General features: G+C 44.7%; 1 protein-coding gene across 2 annotated transcripts in view; it reads right to left on the bottom strand.

The window, feature by feature from the left end:
• Nucleotides 1–18,624, bottom strand: part of DZIP1 (DAZ interacting zinc finger protein 1) — a 44,946-nt gene extending 26,322 nt beyond the window's left edge. The window contains exons 1-7 of one of the 2 annotated variants that reach the window (XM_071549395.1): nt 18,282–18,624; nt 13,063–13,133; nt 12,487–12,981; nt 8,091–8,175; nt 6,812–6,939; nt 2,043–2,204; nt 1,237–1,374 (exon numbers count right to left, since the gene is read on the bottom strand). In XM_071549395.1, coding sequence (XP_071405496.1) covers nt 1,237–1,374; nt 2,043–2,204; nt 6,812–6,939; nt 8,091–8,175; nt 12,487–12,981; nt 13,063–13,065 — 1,011 coding nt within the window. In that variant the 5' untranslated portion in view covers nt 13,066–13,133; nt 18,282–18,624. The remainder of the gene's footprint in view (nt 1–1,236; nt 1,375–2,042; nt 2,205–6,811; nt 6,940–8,090; nt 8,176–12,486; nt 12,982–13,062; nt 13,134–18,281) is intronic. The other variant, XM_071549404.1, reaches the window with a different exon arrangement.
• Nucleotides 18,625–20,342: the final 1,718 nt, after the last annotated feature.

The following is a 20,342-nucleotide window of genomic DNA, read 5'->3' as shown; positions in this document are numbered from 1 at the left end:
CTATTTTGCATAACACTTACAAAAAACCAATATTAACATATGGGTTTTAGAGTGAAGCACATCTTCTTTGATGAAATAAAAAAGAAACATAAAGTGAAACCAAGTTTTCTGTATCTTTGAGCAGAAGTGATTGAACTTATGTTCAGTATGCAAAGACCTTCACGTCCCAAGAGCCACAAAATACATAATGCATGTGTCCAAAAAAAAAAAGCCACAGGTCAACAAATCCTGTAAGGAAGTTTCTGAACTTTTTTTTTCATTTTGGGAAATGGGAGTATTCCTATTGTCTTGGGTTGAGCTGGCAAAACGCCAGCTGTCCGGGACAGAGTTAAAAGGGTTCCTCCTCCCCCCAACCAGCTAAGAGGAAAAGAAGAGGGAGAGGAAAGAAAAACTTTCAAAACTCGGTTTATGCTGAAATTAACTACATGTATTTATACAGAGAAGAGAAAATTAAGAGGATACTACAATATAACATACACTTACACAAGTTACATATATATAACAAGGCATAACTTCCCACTCCCCAATTAATACAAAGCAAAGTCTATTACACTAGATCTGGAAGTACTCTAAGAGACACATAGTAAGAAACAGAACAACAAAAATGTTTCTACTTCCCTGAATGCAAACAAAATGCAAGCAGAGGCAGCAGGGGCAGAGCAAGGCCTGCTTCAAGACAAAAGCTGGGTCACATCTGGCTTGTACTTCAGCCATGGCAGAACTAACTAAGCCACTCCCACACACCGGATTTTACACTCTTTGAGATGATGTAGTATGGTATGGAATACAATATTATTGGCTGGAAGAAGTCAGCTGTTAGCTAGCTCAGCCTAGCTCAAGTCATCTGACAATTTTCAGGCTTAATCTGAACTTTAAAGCTTAACTTCTTGGCCTACTTGGCTAAACCTATAACACCTATTTTTCAGTAAGTGGCCTCACAGATCAGCAGACATAAATGCTTTATTAGAGCCTTCTGGAATTGAACTGCAACCATACCTGACAAAGCTAGATATAGTCAGTCATAAAAGAATAAGATAATATAAATAAATAACAAATACTTTATTTATAAAGGACAAAGAAAATAAATGCTGGATTGACCTTACCGCATTAAATCTCTAAAAACAGCTATTTTGGGCATTGGAAAGTATGAAAATTTTACTTACAGATTTCAGATCCTACTCAGAGATGTACAAAAAAGAACACAAATAGTCTGTCAAAAGCAATACATTAAGTTACCTGTTTGTCCAGAAGTTTAAGCACATTGTGATAATCCTGGGGAGTCTGAGGCTTCTCCTCTGTAAAGTCATCGCTGTCTTTCAGCGTTCCTAAATTGGATTTTTGTTGCATGTTGGACTTCTGTAATTCTAACAGTTGCTAAAACGAGGAAAGAAGAATACAAAATTTTCTTCAAACACAATAATGCAGACAGTGCGTCAGATACTTCTCCCATTTTTCATGAGTTCAGCTTCTATCAAATTTCATGTAATTATTAATAACTACATCTAAAATAAATATAACTTGTAAAAGTACACTGGACCCAGCAGCTACAAAATACAAGCTGCTCTGGTAGTGCTGTGAGTATTTGTTTTCTGATCCACCCATACTTTTATGACTCTTTTTAGTGAGCATTTCCAAAGTATGTATTGAAAATACATGAATCCTACTCTCAGGACTATAATGCAGAGTTTATGCCAGTTACAAGAACATCAGCAGAAGGATTACTAACAGATAGCAGTCATAACACTATCTACCAATCTATAAACAGGCATTCAAAGGTTGAGGAGTAAGTTAAAACTGACATAGTTGCTGAAGGCATCATTCATTTGTCAAAACAAAGCTAATACAAAAACCCAAAAAACTGAAATTATGTTAATAAAGTACCAGTATACAAAGATAGAACAATGGCTATCATTCAACCATTATTTGAGAATTTTGTAGAAGAACTTTACAATGACTACATCACATTTCAAATATGTGAAGTTCATTGCCATCTACTGTAAGTGATTCATGCCTTAAAGGGTTAGAAAATTTAAATTGCTTACATTTTCTAAGGTTGAATTTCTTGAATATAACTCCTTAAGCTCTTTCATAAACATCTCTTTCATTTTTTCTATTTCATCAGCCAATCTCCCTCTTTCCTCCTCTTTCCATTTATGAAATGATTGTAGAATTTCTTCTTCTTTTGATTTTTGCTGTTCACATTCCTGAAATTTTTTTAAAACATTATTTGTTACTTTTTCTCACATGCAACATGAATCCAAGCACCCAAACTATGTGTGAGAAGTAGTCACTTTTGATGGGCAATATTGTGATGTAAAAACCCACAAGTTTCTGAAGAATTCTAGCCTGGAAAACTATGCATTTTGCTAGCAAAACAAGTATGCTTCAAGAAAGTTTTGATAGTTTGTTATTTTCTACTGACTAACACACAAACGACCTTACGTGATCATATCAAAGATCCACCTAGTTCAGCATCCTGTTTCTTACAGAGGCCTTAGGTGTACAGCTGGAAAAGGCTAATACTGGGGCAAGCAAACATTCACATCCTCCTTCATGGTCTCCACGCTGCCAACTGTTTCCAGCTCAGAGGACTTACTCAGCCTGATACAGTTTTGCAAACTCCAATAACTTAGTAACTTTGAACACATTGCTTTTCGTACACTTTAGCAGTTCTCCCTCGTGGCTGCATCAGATTTTACCAACTGTAACATCTTTTGCTTGTGAGCGCCACAAGCTGCATGAAGAGCCAAGTACTTTTGTTGTTGTTTGAATCTGGCTCCTGCTAAAGTTCATTTGATCAGGTCCTGCTAAACCAGAGTGAATGACTATTATTCACTCTCTGTAACTCATGACTTACACATATCAGTATCTCATCCTCACCAAGTTGCTGCCCCTTTTTCAGATTGACACCTCTCCGCATGCTCATCATTCCAATTACTGAACGATCATCTTTGTAGCCCATCTCAGTAATGTTACAGTTCTATCCTATCCCTTTTTGAGACGAAGGGACCAGAGTCACACACTGTATTTAGACTGTGGCTTGCACAGTGAATTTCCAGAACAGTTTGTAATATTTAATTTTCTTTGCTGGCTGCTGTTACCTATACTGGGCTAACATTCCTGTAGGACTGTGTATCATAACCTTAATATCTTGCCCCTCAGTAATAGCATTCAGCTGAGATCCCATCATTTTGTAGATGAACTTGGAATTATTTTTTCCCATGCACACTTACCCCACTTTATCTATTAAATTGCTTCAACATTCCATTGTCTAATGATGCATTTTTACATAGTTCTCAACTGGTTTAAAGTCTCGCATTTCACTGCCCTGCAGAGCAGACAGGCAGAAAGGGATCTGGGGGTACTAATTGACAGGAAGCTCAACATAAGCCAACAGTGTGCCCAGGTGGCTAAGAAGGCCAATGGGATCCTGTCCTGTATCAAAAATAGCATGGCCAGCAGGACCAGGGCAGTGATCCTTCCCCTGGACTCTGCGTTGGTGAGGCCACACCTTGAGTACTGTGTTCAGTTCTGGGCCCCTCAGTTCAGGAAAGATATTGAGGTGCTGGAGCGGGGCCAGAGAAGAGCAACAAGGCTGGTGAAGGGACTGGAGCACAAGCCCTATGGGGAGAGGCTGAGGGAGCTGGGGTTGTTTAGCCTGGAGAAGAGGAGGCTCAGAGGTGACCTCATCACTGTCTATAACTACCTGAAGGGAAGTTCTAGCCAGGTGGGGGCTGGTGTCTTCTCCCAGGCACTCAGCAATAGGACAAGGGGGCACAGGCTTAACTCTGCCAGAGGAAATTTAAGTTGGATATCAGAAAAAAATTCTTTACATAGAGAGTAATCAGGCATTGGAATGGCCTGCCCAGAGAGGGGGTGGATTCACCATCCCTGGAGGTTTTTAAACTGAGATTGGATGTGGCACTGAGTGCCATGATCTGGTAAATGGACTGGAGTTGGACCAAGGGTTGGACTTGATGATCTCGGAGGTCTTTTCCAACCAAGTCAATTCTATGACTCTATAATTTTTTTGGAAACACCTACATCTCTTCATCACAAGATTCACTCTGAATTTGTACTCCAACTATAACACACAATCACTGTACACCTAGGAAGAATGGGATCTTCTGTGCCCTTTCACCTCAAAGGAGTACAAGGAATCAAGGATAGGAAGCACGGCAGCTTTTATAGAAATTCCCCTCCCGTACTAGTTGTCCTAAAAAAAAACACATGAGAAAGATCTTCTGTTCTTTCAATCAAAAGACAGTAACATGATGACACCTGAATTGACAGTGGATGTCAGTCATGGCAGACAAACTCTAACCAGTCACACTTCACATTTCTATCTTCCCTGACATCCCAGAAAAACAGAGAAGTTTTGAAAGCTTCTGGTTGTGTAACACTGCAGACTGTAGCTTCAGGACATTTCAGCTAGTCCTCTTGCAGTTAGGAGTCTTGGCTAAGACAAGAGACTTCAAAACAGGTCCCTAAGGCACCAAAAAATCTACATTGCACTGTTATGAATGCTGTGAGCTCTCTCTCATAAACAAAACAATGCTTCAGGGGCAGTAGAAATATGTTATAGATGTACATCTCAAAAGTTAGGCACAGAAAGAATGAGTAAAATACCTTGCACATGTCCATATAGGGCCAAGGCCCATTATCCTTTTGATTTGGTCATTCAGCACTTTTAAAAACGGCACAAAACCCCCTCAAAACAGGAAGCTGAACAGTTCCAAGAGGGAACAAGAAGACTAAAGAAAGAAGAGTCTCAAGCTCTGTTCAAGGAAAGAAACACTACATGTTTTACAGAAGATTTTCCTATGAACACAAGGAAGAAAACAATCATCAGTCATAGAATACCAAGTTGGAAGGGGCCTCAAGGATAATCTGATCCAGCCTTTTTTGGCAATAACACAGATTAGACAAGATGGCCCAGCACCCTGTCCAGCCAAATTTTGAAAGGGAAACCCAGCATTTCTCTGGGCAGATTATTCCAACGGCTGATTGTTCTCCCTGGGAAAAAATTGTCTTCTTATGTCCAGTCAGAATGTCCACAGGAGAAACTTGTACCCATTACCACTCATCACTGCATGTGACTCCTTGTAACAGGTGTCTCCATCTTCCTTTGTAGCCGTCATCCAAATACTGAAATGTGGTGAAAAGGTTTCGCCTAAACCTTCCTTTCTAAAGGCTAAACACATTCAGTTCTTTCAGTCTTTCCCCACATAACAGGCTTCCCAGTACTCTGATCACCTTTGGAGCTATGCTCTGCACCTGTCTGTCCACATCTTTTTTTGTATAGCGGGGACCAAAAACTGAACAGAGGCTTCATAATGTAATGATAGCCACATTTTGTTCATTCCCTTTTAATTCAAAATCATAGAATAATAAAATGGTTTGGGTTGAAAGGGACCCTAAGGATCATCTAGTTCCAACTCCCACTGGGCAGAGACTCCTTCACAAGCCCAGGTTGCTCAAAGTCCCATCCAACCTGGCCGTGTAATATTTCCAGGGATGGGGCATCTACAGCTTCTCTAGGCAGCCTGTTTCAGTCTCACCACTCTAATAGTAAAAAAATTCTTCCTGATATCTAATCTAAACCTACTCTCAGTTTAAAGACATTGTGCCTTGTTCTATCACTACAGATCCTTAGGAAAATCCCTCCCCAGCTTTCCTGAAGGCCCCATTTAGGTACTGGGAGGCTGCTCTAAGGTCTCCAGTTCTCTTTTCAGGATGAACAACCCCAACTCCCAGCCTCCTTTCATATAAGAGGTGCTCCAGACCTCTTGACTGTTTCTTTCAAAATGTAATGGTTGGTTTTCTGTTTGAAGATCATCAAACTCCATTAGAAAAGCCATTCTGAAGTTCCAAGGTTCTCACAAGTTATGCTAACAAGCATAAAACACTGCTTTTGAACACAATACAGGGCAAGCTGCAATGCAAAGATGAGCATTTAATTCAATCATGAGATATATCTTGTCTCTGATGCCAAGAATTTGCTTCTCAAACTAGAGCACAAAGTCCCTTTCCCATTAAAAAAAATTCCACTGCTATTTTTACAGCAAATTATCTGATTTTATTTACTTAAACAGAAACGAAAACCATGAGATGATTTGAAATTATCGAGCATTTAAAAGAATCTTCAGTTGCCTGTTTATTCTTTTCTCTTTATGAGCCACTAAGCACACTCACAAGATTCAGTATCATCCTAAATAAAGTGTTGTATGTGATAACAAATGGATAACTACTGCTTTCAAATAATTCTGTTTCATCCACACAGCAGTAGCTAAGACTACTTTCTGCTTTTGCTCTCTGATCAGCCAAATCCTAAGGATTTGAAGACCAACATGCAAGTTCTAGATTGCTTTGTTTTTCCCGAGTCTCTTCCTTGAGATGTTTTACATCTCTGTTGGACAGTAAAGTTCTTCACAGCAAAGATTAAATCCTACTCAGTTTATAAAGTCACATGTAAAATCACAGTAATTTCTAAGAAACACTTAATCATCACAAAATATCATCACATCAAAACCAGCTTGTATTTCACCATAGCAAGGCAATTTTATCTGCTTCAATAACAGGCCACATCTTATGAACTGGCAAGTGCTGTCTAAAGTATTTCTTTAAAATGTGTCTAAAATAAGAGTAAGGAGAAAGTGGATGGTCAAAATTATGGAAGGCAGGGGAGGGCTATGTTTCAATGCCCAAACACCATCACTGCTTGACAGACAAGATACATTTTTGTTCTGTTCCAGTTACAAAACGAGTGAACACAGTCCAAAGTACTAATTCTTTTGAGACATTCACATACCTTAGACAATCTGACAATATTAGCTTGCTGTTCAGATTCTAACTGGGACTTGGTGAGCTGCAACTGCTCCTTCAGTTTTTCAATCTCATTCTGCAATTTTTCTGTGTTTGCTTTCCTCTTCTGTTCTGCTTAAAAGAAACACAGATTTTTTTAAAAGTTTTCTGCGATTTCTGGAACTGTGATACTTACTGCAAATATATCTCTAGTGTTTCAGTAACATCTTCATGAAGTGTAACTTTCTTGGACTATTTTCCCTCCCACTAACATGATTCTCCAAAGATGCTCATACTTACATTCTCTGGACTGCTAACTTATCCTCAAATATTTGAACTACTGATATGTGAAATAGTTTATGAAATATTTACATGAAGAAGTATTCTATAATCTAATTTCTAAGGAATCTAAGCAACACAGAGTCATAAAAAGGATGTATGAAGGACAAAGTGAACCTCAATTACCCAATTCTGCTAGGTTTAATTTAGATTTAATAACTTTTGTAAGGAGCCCACTTGAAATATTAATTATTTATGTGGAAAGAGTTGGGGGAATATTATTGTAGCAAAAAAAAAGTTAAAATATGCAAGAATCACAACAACTTTCAATCTTGAAACATCTTATCAAGGATTTACTAGCTTATCATCTGAGAACCTGAGCCCGGTGCAGAAGATTATTTCAGAAATACCTGCATCGGATATTTCCCCCACAGAGCTACTTCAAGGCTAATCCTTTTATATGACAATTACTTCAACTGTTTCTGCAGCATCTCCCACTATTGTTTTTATCAAGTGTAAGGTGCACAAGAGCTTCTTTCTTCTTCCAAAATATTCACACTTCCTCAGGCGCCTACTCGGACCCCTCTCACTGTTGCTGCTGTTTTATTTGCCTGACAAGCTACAGATCAGACTTCTCCAGGTTCTTCACACATTTTCTCTTCCCAAATGCCCTTTCCTCTAGCTCATTTCTAATCACTGCCATTGTGAGTCCTTAGCAATAAATCAGAAGCATGCAGTCTAACAGGAAGGAGAGAATTTAGAGATGAATGAAACTTTGAGAGCATTGTTTTTCCAATTAAATTATTTTCCGGAGACTGAAACGTGTTGCCCAGTACAATTTGTCAGTCAGTCTCGCTTGCATTCACACAAACTGCTATCTGCCACCTAAAAATGAAAGGTGGAAATTATTCTTCCAAGTTACACAAAATCATCGACTCAATCCTCACTGTATTTATACTTTTCTGAACTACTTCTCTTGATTTTTTTGGCAACATTAAAGTACATACCAATCTCAGACTCTCCTGGATGACGCCTCTGAATGTGACTTTGTAAAAAGGAATAGGTCATAAAAGCCTTTTCACAAAACTGACACTACAAACAAAAAGAGTTAAAAACATATAAGTAACATGGTAAACTATAGTTGTTAAGGTTTTTAATAGGTTATTACATTTTGTCCATATGTCAAAAGAAAGTAACTTCAGTAAATTCCATCTCATAAGAATAAGGACTAAAATTGTCATGGTGCTCAGTTTCTGTAAAGTTATTAGTATATTACTGCTATCTAAAGGCTTACAGTGATGTCATGAGCAAGAATGTCATTGTGCTAGTCACTGCAAAAACTGAACAAAAATTACTCTGGCCAAGCAAGTTCAAATTCAGATACAAACCACAGACCAGGATTCATATATGTAGGCAGAGGACTCTAGGGAAAAAGTAAGACAACACTATTCAGCAAAATACACAGACACCATCCAAGGAGCAACTCAGATGTTCTTAAGATTCCTGTAACACAACCAAGTAGACCACCACATAGCTGGAAAAAAAACAGTAAAGAAGGGTTTAAGTATACAGAAACGATTTGTAGGATGACAATACTCAAAGGATCATAGATATGTAAAAATCTCAGACATTTCAACCCAGGGAAGGCAGCAGTTCATAATTTTGCAGGAAAAGGTACATAGCTACCTTAGTATGCTACAGAGAATCCTTCTGAAGCACAAAGCTGTTTCACTTGCTGTTTCTATAATTTACTTACTGGTTTTTCTTTAAATTTCAAGTCAAATTTCGATCCTATCCTTCTTAAAACATCTTTTATGTTCACCTTCAAAAGGCTCTCTAATAATGTTCAGAATATTAAAAATAGATGGATAGTTTAAGGACAGAAGATATGTGCACAAACTTTGTAACATACTTGTAAGATTGAAGAAAGGCCCCTCATTGCATTAGGTAGTGTTGTTCATTAGCTCTACCTCACATATTTTTTCAAATAAATACATTTTAAGAAATAGTCAGGTGAGTCCTTTTCCTTATCAGTGTGGTATGACTATAGAGACCAACTTAACAGATTCAAGATCTTGTCACCATAATCAGTTATGGAAGAAGGATCCAGAAGCCTGTTAGTCTGACCTCAGTGCCTGGCAAGGTTATAGCACAGATGATCTTGAATGTGATCACACGCCACAAATGACCAAGAGATCAGGCAGACCAATCTGATCTCCTTTTATGACCAGGATGGCATCCAGTCACTAATGGTGTTCCCCAGGGCTCAGTATTGAGGTCAGTCCTGTTTACTATCTTTACTGTTGATTTGGATGAGGGGATTGGGTGCGGCCCCAGTAAATTCATGGACAACACCAAGTTGGGTGGGAATGTTGATCTGATGGAGGGTAGGATCCCTGTAGAGGGATCTGGATAGGATGGATCAATGGGCTGAGACCAACTGCATGAGGTTCAACAATACCAAGTGCTGGGTCCTGCACTTGGGTCACAACAACCCCATGCAGCACTGAGGCTGGGGGCACAGTGGCTGGAAAGCTGATCAGCAGAAAAGGACCTGGGGGTGTTGGGTGACAGCTGCTGAACATGAGCCAGCAGTGCACCCAGGTGGCCAAGAAGCCAATGGCACCCTGGCTTGTATCAGAAATAGCATGGCCAGCAGGACCAGGGTAGTGATTCATCCCCTGTACTTGGCACTGGTGAGGCAACACTTGAATCCTGTGTTCAGTTTTGGGCCCCTCAATGCAAGAAAGACATTGAAGTGCTGGAGCATGTCCAGAGAAGGGCAACAGAGCCAATGAAGGGTCTGAGGGGTAAGTCCTATGAGGAGCAGCTGAGGGAGCTGCTGTTATTTAGCCTGGAGAAAAGGAGGCTTCAGGAGACCTTATCACTCTCTACAACTACCTGAAAGGAGGTTGTAGCCAGATAGGAATTGGCCTCTTCTCCCAGGCAACCAGCGACAGGACAAGAGAGAGGATTTAGACTCAGGCTGTGCCAGAGGAGGTTCAGGATGGATATCAGGAGGAATTTCTTCATGAAAAGGGTTATTAAATATTAGAATGAGCTGCCCAGCAAGGTGATGGAGTCACTATCCCTGGAGGTGTTCAAGAAATGAATGGACATTGCACTTTGTGCTATGGTCTAGTTGACAAGGTGTTGATGAGTCAAAGGTTGGACTTGATCTCAGAGGTCTTTTACAAATCAAATGATACTGTGAAATTTCCAGATTTCATAAAACAATTAAAATGCTGCTACTTGTAGTCAGGTATCCTATAAAATACCCTTCAGCAAACACTAAAGCCATGAATAATTAAGACAAACTTCGTTGGACAAATGCAAATAAGTCCTAATGTAAAACCAAAATATAGTGACACAGTATGACAGCCATGAATTACTGCCACCCAGGAGGGAGCTTACAGTGTAACAGATTGCACATGATTTATGGAATGAAATTGGCTGTGAAATAATGTTATCCATTCAAGCACAAACTTCATGTCAGTTTGACTTGCTGGTAGTGAAAGAACACTTTCACTGCAGGAGTCAGGACTAACCCAGGGAATATTTAGTTTTTGAATTATGCAACACTTTCCTTGCCACTACTTTTACAGTGTTAGCCACACTTTATGCCTACATTGTACATGAGAATATAAGATTTCTTAACAAAGTATCAAGAAAGTGAAAAATGTTACTTAAAATTAAAATTGTATTACACTGATGGAGGTATTGATCAAAGAGTCTTAAATTAATGACTTGCAGGTATCAGTACCATTTTATAGTAGCATTTCAAGGTTAAACTTATATTGCTGGTGGATTAAAGGCATTACACCTGAATTCCAAAGTATGGTTACATTAGCTATAAAGTGCATGTCCACTAAAAAGGGCAAGTAGCTATTTACAGGCTTATTTGCAAAACATCCCAGACTTTGAGGAGGTGGAATCTGAACTACCCTCTCAAGAACACCAGTAAACCCCCTATTACCTGGCACTGTAGATCAGCCAAGATCATGGCACAGATAAATATGACACAACTATTGTTTACTAATCACACTGCTACCCTGCATTTACAAACACTAGGAAGAGTTTAATTTAGTTCTGGCATTCACACTCAGAATCCTGAAAACACTGAAAAAACTTCAGGTATTCAACATCACACTCTGAACTCACTTTTCCTAAGTGAACATAAATAACTTCTAGAGACAAGAAGAGCAGGGCAGAGAGGAAAGAAAGTGGGGGGAGAGGGAAGAATTTTACTGAATATGAAATTAAATTATAAATGGGAAATAGGTTTCCATCTCTGGTTTACCATAAATGTCACTGAACAGAAGATTAGTAGTGAGACAAGTTCACTACCATGTTTTTCAGCTTCCACAGAGATATACTACAAGCATTTCAGGAAAACTTGACATTTGGCAATCACAGTATGAGAATTATTTAAGTTTATATCTAAAATGATGAATGCAATGAGTTTTCTTTTGCAACAGAGGTCAAACACCTCTGTAATTTGCATAAAGATTTTTTTAAAATAATACATCAGCAGCTTTTTCTGAAGGCTACGACTCAAATGCATGGAGACAAGGTTCCCAAGAACCTTGCCATATGTATAGTTCTACTCTTGGGGCATAAGGTATCTTTTCCCCCAGAAACATTTGAGACAAAATTGAACTTTGCCTGTAACTTTAAACATATAAACACAAAGAGCTAGCATGAAATCATGTCAAGTTGTGTCCAGTGTACTCTTTAGACTTCAGACTACATCTGAAGCTGCAATTTGCTTTCTTGAAACCTGCTGGAAAATGCCAAAGCTGAAAAATATTTAAATTGAACTATGACACACGTAAGACAAAAACCACTCTCTCAAAAAAAAAGTGCCCTGGCACTGACAGAACAGCAATGCACTAAGGCACTTAAGGAACAGATTGTTGTGAAATCAGGGACGAGCTACCTCACTGGGGCTCTTTACCATCATGCTTGAGTCACCTGTGAGTCACACACAAGCAGAAACTTTGTACCTGGAGCACCAGTGCAGAAAAGTGACTACTCACAGAAACTATGTTACTGATTAGCATCAGCTCTCATGTACTTGCCCTGTGTGTTTACTGACCATGCAGGAAAAACATCACCTGAAAGTACTAACATGTTTATCACAGGTTTTGTATGTGTGTGTACCTGATGCTTGAAATGCATCAAATGGGAATCCATGAATAAAGAGCACTTGCTAGTAAAAAGAGGATTTGTTAAAGATAATGTAACATGCTCCAGAATTTCTGTGATACCAGCCAGACATCTGTGAAACACTGATGGGAAAGAAGTGCAACCTGTGCACTTCCATTTGTAAGGTCACTCGTCTCTGCAGGCTCAGAGCTGCCAAGGTGTGGGGGACTGGGCCACCAAGCCCTCTCCTCTCACCTGGTGATAGTTGGCTCGGGCCTCCAGCATCATCTGCTGGGTGCTGATCATCTTCTTCCTCCGCCGGCATTCCTCCTTGAGCCCCTCGATCTCCTGCGAGCGCTGGGCCACCTCCTTGCCCAGCTGGTCGCGCTGGGCCTGTGCCTCTCGCAGGGCCTCCTCCAGGCTGCCGATCTGGGCGCTCAGATATTCCTGGGAGTGCAGCAGGTACTCGGTGCAGAGCTGCGCCAGGCGCAGCAGCTTCAGCAGCAGCGGGTCTGCGGGGCCCTGGCAGTGCGGGCAGCGCTCCCGCTCGGCGCTGCAGAAGGTGACGTGCTCCAGATGCATCTGCAGGGCCGCCACGTCCCCCTCCCGCGACACGCGCTCCACGTCCACGGCGCTCAGCCGCCGCCAGTCCGGGGCCTCGTGGCGCGCACGGAACTGGAACGCGGGAAACGCCGCAGGCGCCGCGCCGGGCGCCGCGGGGCGCGGGTGGTACGCGCGCTGGGAGAAGGGCTGCGGGGACAGGGACAGCATGGATCAGCACGGATCAGCCCGGCACGCCGCCTCCCGCCCCTCGCCCGCCCCGGCGCTCACCATAGCCAGGGCTCCGTTCCTCGGGCTCCGCTCGGCGCCGGCGTCCTCCGCGTCGCTATGGCAGCCCCGGCCTGCGCGAGGGGAGGCGGCAGTGACGCCCGGGCTGTGCTCCTCCCGCCCGCCCGCCCGCCGCTCCCCGCCCCACGGCCCTTCGGCTCCACGCTCCACACAAATCCCGTCCTTTTCCGCTCCCGGCAGCTTCGTCCCCCGGTGGCTCCATAACCTCCCGGCAGCACCACTCTAGGCAGCCCCCTTCCGCGTGTCCCAGTGCTCCTCCTGCCCCAGCACCGTACGCTCGCAACCAGCGCGTCCTTTAACATCTCCACATATTACTCGCATCAACAAACATCCTCGGCTACGCTGTTACTCATACGCACCCTGACCACAGCTACACAGCCTATGTTTTCTCCCCTCGCATTCCCTTCACTTCTGGGCAGACTGTACCCATCATCCTATAGAAGTATTTCACTGCATCAGAGTGCCTCCCCACCCAACCCCCTGTGCCTCCTCTGTGCTGCTCCTGACTCATACACCTTTCTCTCTCCACAATGACGTTACTGTCCCCCATCTCTGCGCTGTCCTGTGCCCTTCTCCAGCCTTGCCCACTCATCTGTCTCCCAGACGTGATGACACCCATCCCCCTCAGCACACATAGGTATGCCATTTTTCTGTGCATCTGCTTCATGCTGCTGCACCCTCACATGCCTCAGCTGGTAGCTCCATGCAATCTCTCCAGTGCAACCCCATACCCCTCCCAATGTCCACACACCAACCTCCTGCCAGGTGCTTTCAAACACCTTCCTCACCTTAACACAGTCAAACGCCCTTTGCCCCTTTGCATGCCATTTCCACATGCTCTCTTCACTCATGACAGCAACACACCTCTCTGTCTGGTGTCACCACGTACCAGACCACCTCCTTGCAACCACATAAACCTACAACCTCACCACATCTGCCTGCCATTCCTGCCTCACTACCAGTCCCAAACACTTCAGCCCCATGAAGCACGTCATGGCTTGCATACGTCACCTACTTTGCCATTCATGTCCAAACACATTTTTTCAAGGAAACATTGCTTATATCCCTGCCCCACCAGAATTCCCAGTACTCTCCAGTTCAGGGTTCCCATTGCTCCTGCTCAGTTGCTACAGTGTTCTCAAGTGGGAGCATCCTTTTCCATTATACAAAATTACCCTATCCTCTCACTCATTCCCACCACTCCTCTCCAAAAGCCTGCTCTTCCTGTTACCATTTGTTAATATTTCAGTCCCCCGTGCTACCTCTGCCTTACCACCATGTTCCACGTTCATAGTTCCCTGACTTTTCAGTCCCTTCCACATACACTGCAGTTTCTCAGCCTCCTGGTCATTCCTGGATACAGACCTCTTCAAGAGCACTCACACAATATGTATCAGATCACACCATCATTCCATAGGTTCCTGTACATTATGCATCATAGACTCACAGAGATGTTCTCAAGGGACCTCTGGTGATCATCATCCAGTCCAAACTTCTGCCTGACACCAGTTCACAACACCTGTGGCATTTAAGATGAACAGCCAGCCTCTCCAGCCAACCTGTTGCATGGCTGTACTCTCCCCCTGATGAAAACATTTTTCCTAATATCTCACTGGGTATATGCTACTCCCAAGATAAAAAATGGTTTGAATATTTTTGCAACAATTCTTCAAGCAACCATAGGCCACTATTAGAGTGCCCCTTTGCCTTCGCTTCACCACACTAACGTTTAACTTCACCTTTAATGTTTTCTCATAGATCATGTGCTGTAGACCCCAACCATCTTGTTAAGCTTCCTCTGTCTTCTCCACATACTTCAGACTCCCCCTTAATATTTTCCTCCATGCACCTCCTGGGAACTTGTAATGAACCTCACCTCTCATCTGCACCTTTAACGTTGCCCTTTCCAATATAAACAGGCATGTGTCTACCATTAATCACAGCACAGATCTATTTCCATGCAAATATCAACAATGCTGTTATAAATAATAATACAAGAACCCTTACAAATTACAAGCTCTTAGTTTTATGTAGGTTTTTCTGTTGTTTTTTGTGCCAAAAAACTTGTTTGCTTTTCCCACATATATGAATTGATTCAACAAAATACATGGGCCTCATTTAATTCCCCCATCTTAGCAGACAAACAACAGCACAAGGAAAGGACTAGGACAATAAAAAGGGAAAGTTATTTCAGTTGGAAAGGACCTATGATGATCACCTAGTCCAACTGCCTCACACTTCGGGACAGTACAAAAGATAAATCATTAAGGGCATTATCCAAATGCCTCTTACACACTGACAGGCTTGGGGCATCGGCCACCTCTCTAGGAAGCCTGTTCCGGAGTTTAAGCACCCTCTTGGTAAAAAAAGGCCTCCTAGTGCCCAGTCTGAACCTCCCCCAGTGCAACTAGGAACCATTCCCACACATCCTATCACTGGATTCCAAGGAGAATTGATCAGCACATCCCTCTACACTTCCCTTTCAAAGGAAGCTGTACAGAGCCATGAGGTCACCCTTCAGCCTCCTTTTCTCCAAACTGGACAAGTCCAGAGTCCTCAGCCACTCCTCACAGGACTGGCTTCCAGCCCTTTAACTGCCTTTGCTGCCCTGCTCTGGACATATTCAAGGACTTCGCATCCTTCTTAAACGGTGGGGCCCAGCACTGCACCCTGCACTCCAGGTGAGGCTGCACCAATGCTAAAAATACCAGGACAATCACCTCTTTTGACTGGGTGGTTATGCTGTGGTTTACGCACACCAGTACATACAGCCAACCCATGGTCAGGGCAACCCCTTGGACTGTGGTGCTCCTGTGAGCTCTGCTCTCTCTACATATGCACACAGGCTACATTCCGGCTCAGTGTCAGGAGGTGTGCAGGCTGTGCATACCTATTCCTCCTGAAGGAAACTGGCACATAAGCAGACTCACACTTCAGAAAAAGTGACCTCTGATAGGGAGAAATGAGGCTCTGGTATTGAGCACATGCGACAGAAGTGTCTTCCTTGCAGTCAGCACACTCAGTGTGCACCCCCAAAACCACAGCCACAGGACACACCTCTGATTCACACCACTGACCCAAGCACTTCCTCCAGTGCTCAGCTACCAACACCCTGCCCCAGCCGGTACCAGAAGACTCAGATCAGATTAAGGAGGGTCAGACACTCACTTCAGCAACCCAAGGTCCCACTCTTTCCAGCCTCTCCCATTCTTCATACCCACATCCATTTCCATATGAAAGGAAATATGGAGGTGATTCCTTTCTTTCCATATCCACAGAGAACCATAAGGACTTCTCTCTTTCTTTGTCTGGGTACTGACCAGTTATACCCTCCTGTTTTTCTTAGTTTTATAGAAAGCTTGAAATCAACCTTTCCAATAATACATCTTGGCCCAGCACAAGGTTTTATTAATTTACAAAAATTAATTTCAATGTATTGGAAATATGAACAGAGAAGTTAATAACATGAACTCAGGACACCAAGCCTCCTGCTTGTGGCTCAAGCCACCCTGGAAGGCAACGTTTCAAACTACCAGGCACTAACCTGTTCTTTGGACCTTTAACCTTATGCCTACTGGCCACACTTTACTGCAATACCTAAGGTTCAGTTCCATTCAGATTCAGATTCTTTCATCATTTTTGTTTTAAATTTAGAAAGATAATGTATGGTGTTTGCAACATTGAAGTCTTCTGCTACAAGGATGATATTTTTGCCATCTCCTCTTCCATGTACAGGATCTCCAGAAAATTTCTAACCTTCAAAGAAATCTATTTAACATTTTTGATATATATCAAATAAGAATCTGAACTTAGCACTGCTCTTAGCAGTAAGAAAATATACTGCTAATCTTCTTTAGAGTTATTCCCAATATACCACTTCTGTTTAGTGCAAAAACACATTTCTGTTTCTAAGAAGCTACATTCTTTAAAATGCTCTAATACTGGCTACTGTCCAAAATGTTCATGCCTCAAATTCTTTAAAACACCTTGAAAACATGTATCTGAATATTTTTGTCTAGTCAAAGGAACTGTTAAGTTGCACATAGTGAAATCTAACTCCCAAAGATCTGACCCTAATACACACTTCACCTATTTGACACGGGAGAAATTCCTTCACACACGAAGTGTGAATTTTGCAAACTATCAATTTGTGTGTGAAGCAAAAGGAGCCTGAATAAGCACACGTACAATTAAGGGCAGATGCAAATTGACAGATCCATGGGTTTAATGAAAAAAAGTACTCAAAACATTAAAAAAGCAAAGTAAACCAAGCATGTGGATACACTTGCTTTCCTCAGCCAATGTTATTTATAGTAAGGAATATCCACACAGAGGTCCATGCTTCTCCAACTAAACCTGCTTTAATTGAATGCGACCTGGCAGTGGTGCAGCACCCATCTGAGGAGAGGCACATGCCACCCAGATATCTTGATGGAGGTAGAAAGAGTATTGTACTGTATTGTATGGCCAGAGATCACGAATGAAGATTTGGGCCCTTCCAGCCTGCGCAGTGGATTTTTTAGGTGAGGCACAGCGTGCACAGAACTGGCCCCACCATTTAAGTCCCAAAGTCCATCTGCCACGGCCGAGCGAGCTTGGACAGTGACAGTGAAGTCCTCGGGACTGTCACAGCACCCGGTACTGACCGCGGCTGACCCTGCTGAGCATCCGAGATGTGACGGGATGGGATGGCAGGGAGGCATTGAACTGCCAGGGGATGGTCCCCACTGAGACTCGAACTCAGGACCTTGGGATTCAGAGTCCAGAGTGCTCTCCATTACACCACAGACTGATACAGCCCCCTTTCTTTTTGCCCCCTTTCTTTCTGCCAGATTCGCTCCACCTTTGGAGCTGTGTCCATGCCGAAGTTAGGGCTATCCCCCACCGGTGGGTCCCCTCGGTTAGAGGTGGCACCGCTGCCCGAGCCGGGCCGGGCCGGGCGCACTGGGCTGCAGCGGCGCTTCCCCGGGGGTCCGGCCCTGCTCCGCCGCCTCCCAAAGCGCCGGGCCCCGCGCTTTGGGAGGTGGCGGAGCAGGGCCGGGCCTGCGGGAGGCCCCGAGTCGGGCTCCATCTCTCCGCTAAACCCTCCGCCTCCGCTCCGGAGCTCGGCCGCCTCCCGTTCCCTCCCGCCTGCCCCGGCAGAGGCCCGGCCGGGCACTGCCCCCCAGCCACCCTGCTGCGCCCGCGGGCCCTCCGCTCACCTCGGGCTGCTGCTCCGCGGCGGGGGCTCGGAGGCCGCCGGGGCTGCGGCCGCTCCGCCCCGGCCGTTACCGGCGGTGCCGCGGCTGGACCGGCCCGGCCCGCGCCGCTCCCGCTGCCCCCGCTGCTCGCCGGCTCTCGCTCCTTGGAACTGCCCGGCCCGTGGTGATGCCCAGGCGGGATGTTCTTTGTCTTGGTCCCGTCCCGAGCCTCTCCGACCAAGAAGCACCCTTTCCTCTCCCTTTTTGTAAAATCTAAGGGAAGCTACAACAAGCTTTGGAAAGGCTGCCTTTGGAAATTAAAGGCACGTTTTGGTAGGCAGTCACCGAGGACGGCACGTTTAAACCTGTGGAGCAGCGAACTCCTCACCGGGATAAGTCTCCGCCGCTGCGCGGCAGGACAACGAGGGGGCGGGGGGCATCTCGCCTGCCCTCCAAACTCAGTGGGGTCTGCAGCATCCCGCCTGCCCTCTGAGCTCAGTTGGGTCTGCAGCATCTCGCCTGCCCTCTGAGCTCAGTGGGGTTTGGGGGGAGCAACATCCTGCCTGCCCTCCGAGCTCAGTGGGGACTGCAGCATCCCACCTGCCCTTCGAGCTCAGTGGGGTCTGCAGCATCCTGCCTACCCTCCGAGCTCAGTGAGATCTGAGGGGCAGCATCCCGCCTGCCCCCCGATCTCATGGGGTTTGGGGGACTGCGGCATCCCGCCGACCTCCCGAGCTCGGTGGGGTTTGGGGGGGCAGCATCCCGCCTGCCCTCCAAGCTCAGTGGGGTCTGGAGGACAGCATCCCGCCTGCCCTCCGAGCTCAGTGGTGTCTGCACCATCCCGCCTGCCCTCCGAGCTCAGTGGGCTCTGCAGCATCCCGCCTGCCCTCCGAGATCAGTGGGGTTTGTAGGGCAGCATCCAGCCTGCCCTCCTGGGGGCCTGCATCATCCCGCCTGCCCTCCAAGCTCAGTGAGGTTTGGGGGGCTGAGAGATCCCCCTTGCCCTCCGAGCTCAGTGAGGTTTGGGGGGCTGAGAGATCCCCCTTGCCCTCCGAGCTCAGTGGGGTTTGGGGGGCAGCATCCCACCTGCCCTTCGAGCTCACTGGGGTCAGGGGGACTGCGGCATCCCACCTGCCCTCCAAGCTCAGTGGGGTCTGCAGCATCCCGCCTGCCCTCTGAGCTCACTGGGGCCTGGGGGACTGCGGCATCCCACCTGCCCTCCAAGCTCAGTGGGGTCTGCAGCATCCCGCCTGCCCTCTGAGCTCACTGGGACCTGGGGGACTGCGGCATCCCACCAGCCCCCTGAGCTCAGTGGGGTTTGGGGGGGCTGTGAGATCCCACCTGCCCTCCAAACTCAGTGGGATTTGGGGGGCTGTGGGATCCCTCCTGCCTTCTGAGCTTGACAGGGTCCTGAGGGATTGAGAGAATAGTGCTAACTCCAGCGGCAGAAGGTGTGGATCTTTCATGAGTGTTTTCCTGACTATTCAGGAGGACATCATGTTCCAGTGCAAGGGTAAGCCTGGGAATATGCTTTCCTGCAGGTATCTTAACCAAAGTAATGTCAGGTGAAGTTCACATTTGCACTGAAAATGGGGATCATGCAGGTAGAGTCATTCCAACAGCTACAGATTACATCAGATCCTCCTACTTTTATTCCTCTTCCCTGTAAAGGTTTTGAATTGTGTTTTTCCAGGATAAATGGTGTGCAGCCTTTGTGGCCACAGGGAAAATTTCAAATAGTTTGTATTTAATATAAATTATGCTGGCAAATTCAGCAGAGGAGGTAAGCACTACAGATTTACAACACTTAATCTTCCTTGAGGAGATCCCTTTGGCCATGGAGACACCATTGTGTTGTCCAAAGTAGACAGATTTACTGAGACATCACCTTTCCTTCCTGAACCATGAAATTCCATTGTGACAGCGTTGATGTGGGCACGTATGCTATGAACACCAGCTTTAAGAAAAGAAGTAATCACTTGGGTGCTTCAGCTTTTTATGTCCTAAGGGTACCTCAGCATACTCCAGTCACCAATGGGCATTCAATCCAGAAAACAGGCTAGAGCTAGTCTGAAGGGAAAC

This window comes from Pithys albifrons, chromosome 1 (genome assembly GCF_047495875.1).
Source record: "Pithys albifrons albifrons isolate INPA30051 chromosome 1, PitAlb_v1, whole genome shotgun sequence".
Lineage (NCBI taxonomy): Eukaryota > Metazoa > Chordata > Aves > Passeriformes > Thamnophilidae > Pithys > Pithys albifrons.
The sequence above is the reverse complement of the archived record's forward strand: the minus strand, read 5'-3'. Positions and strand labels throughout refer to the sequence as shown.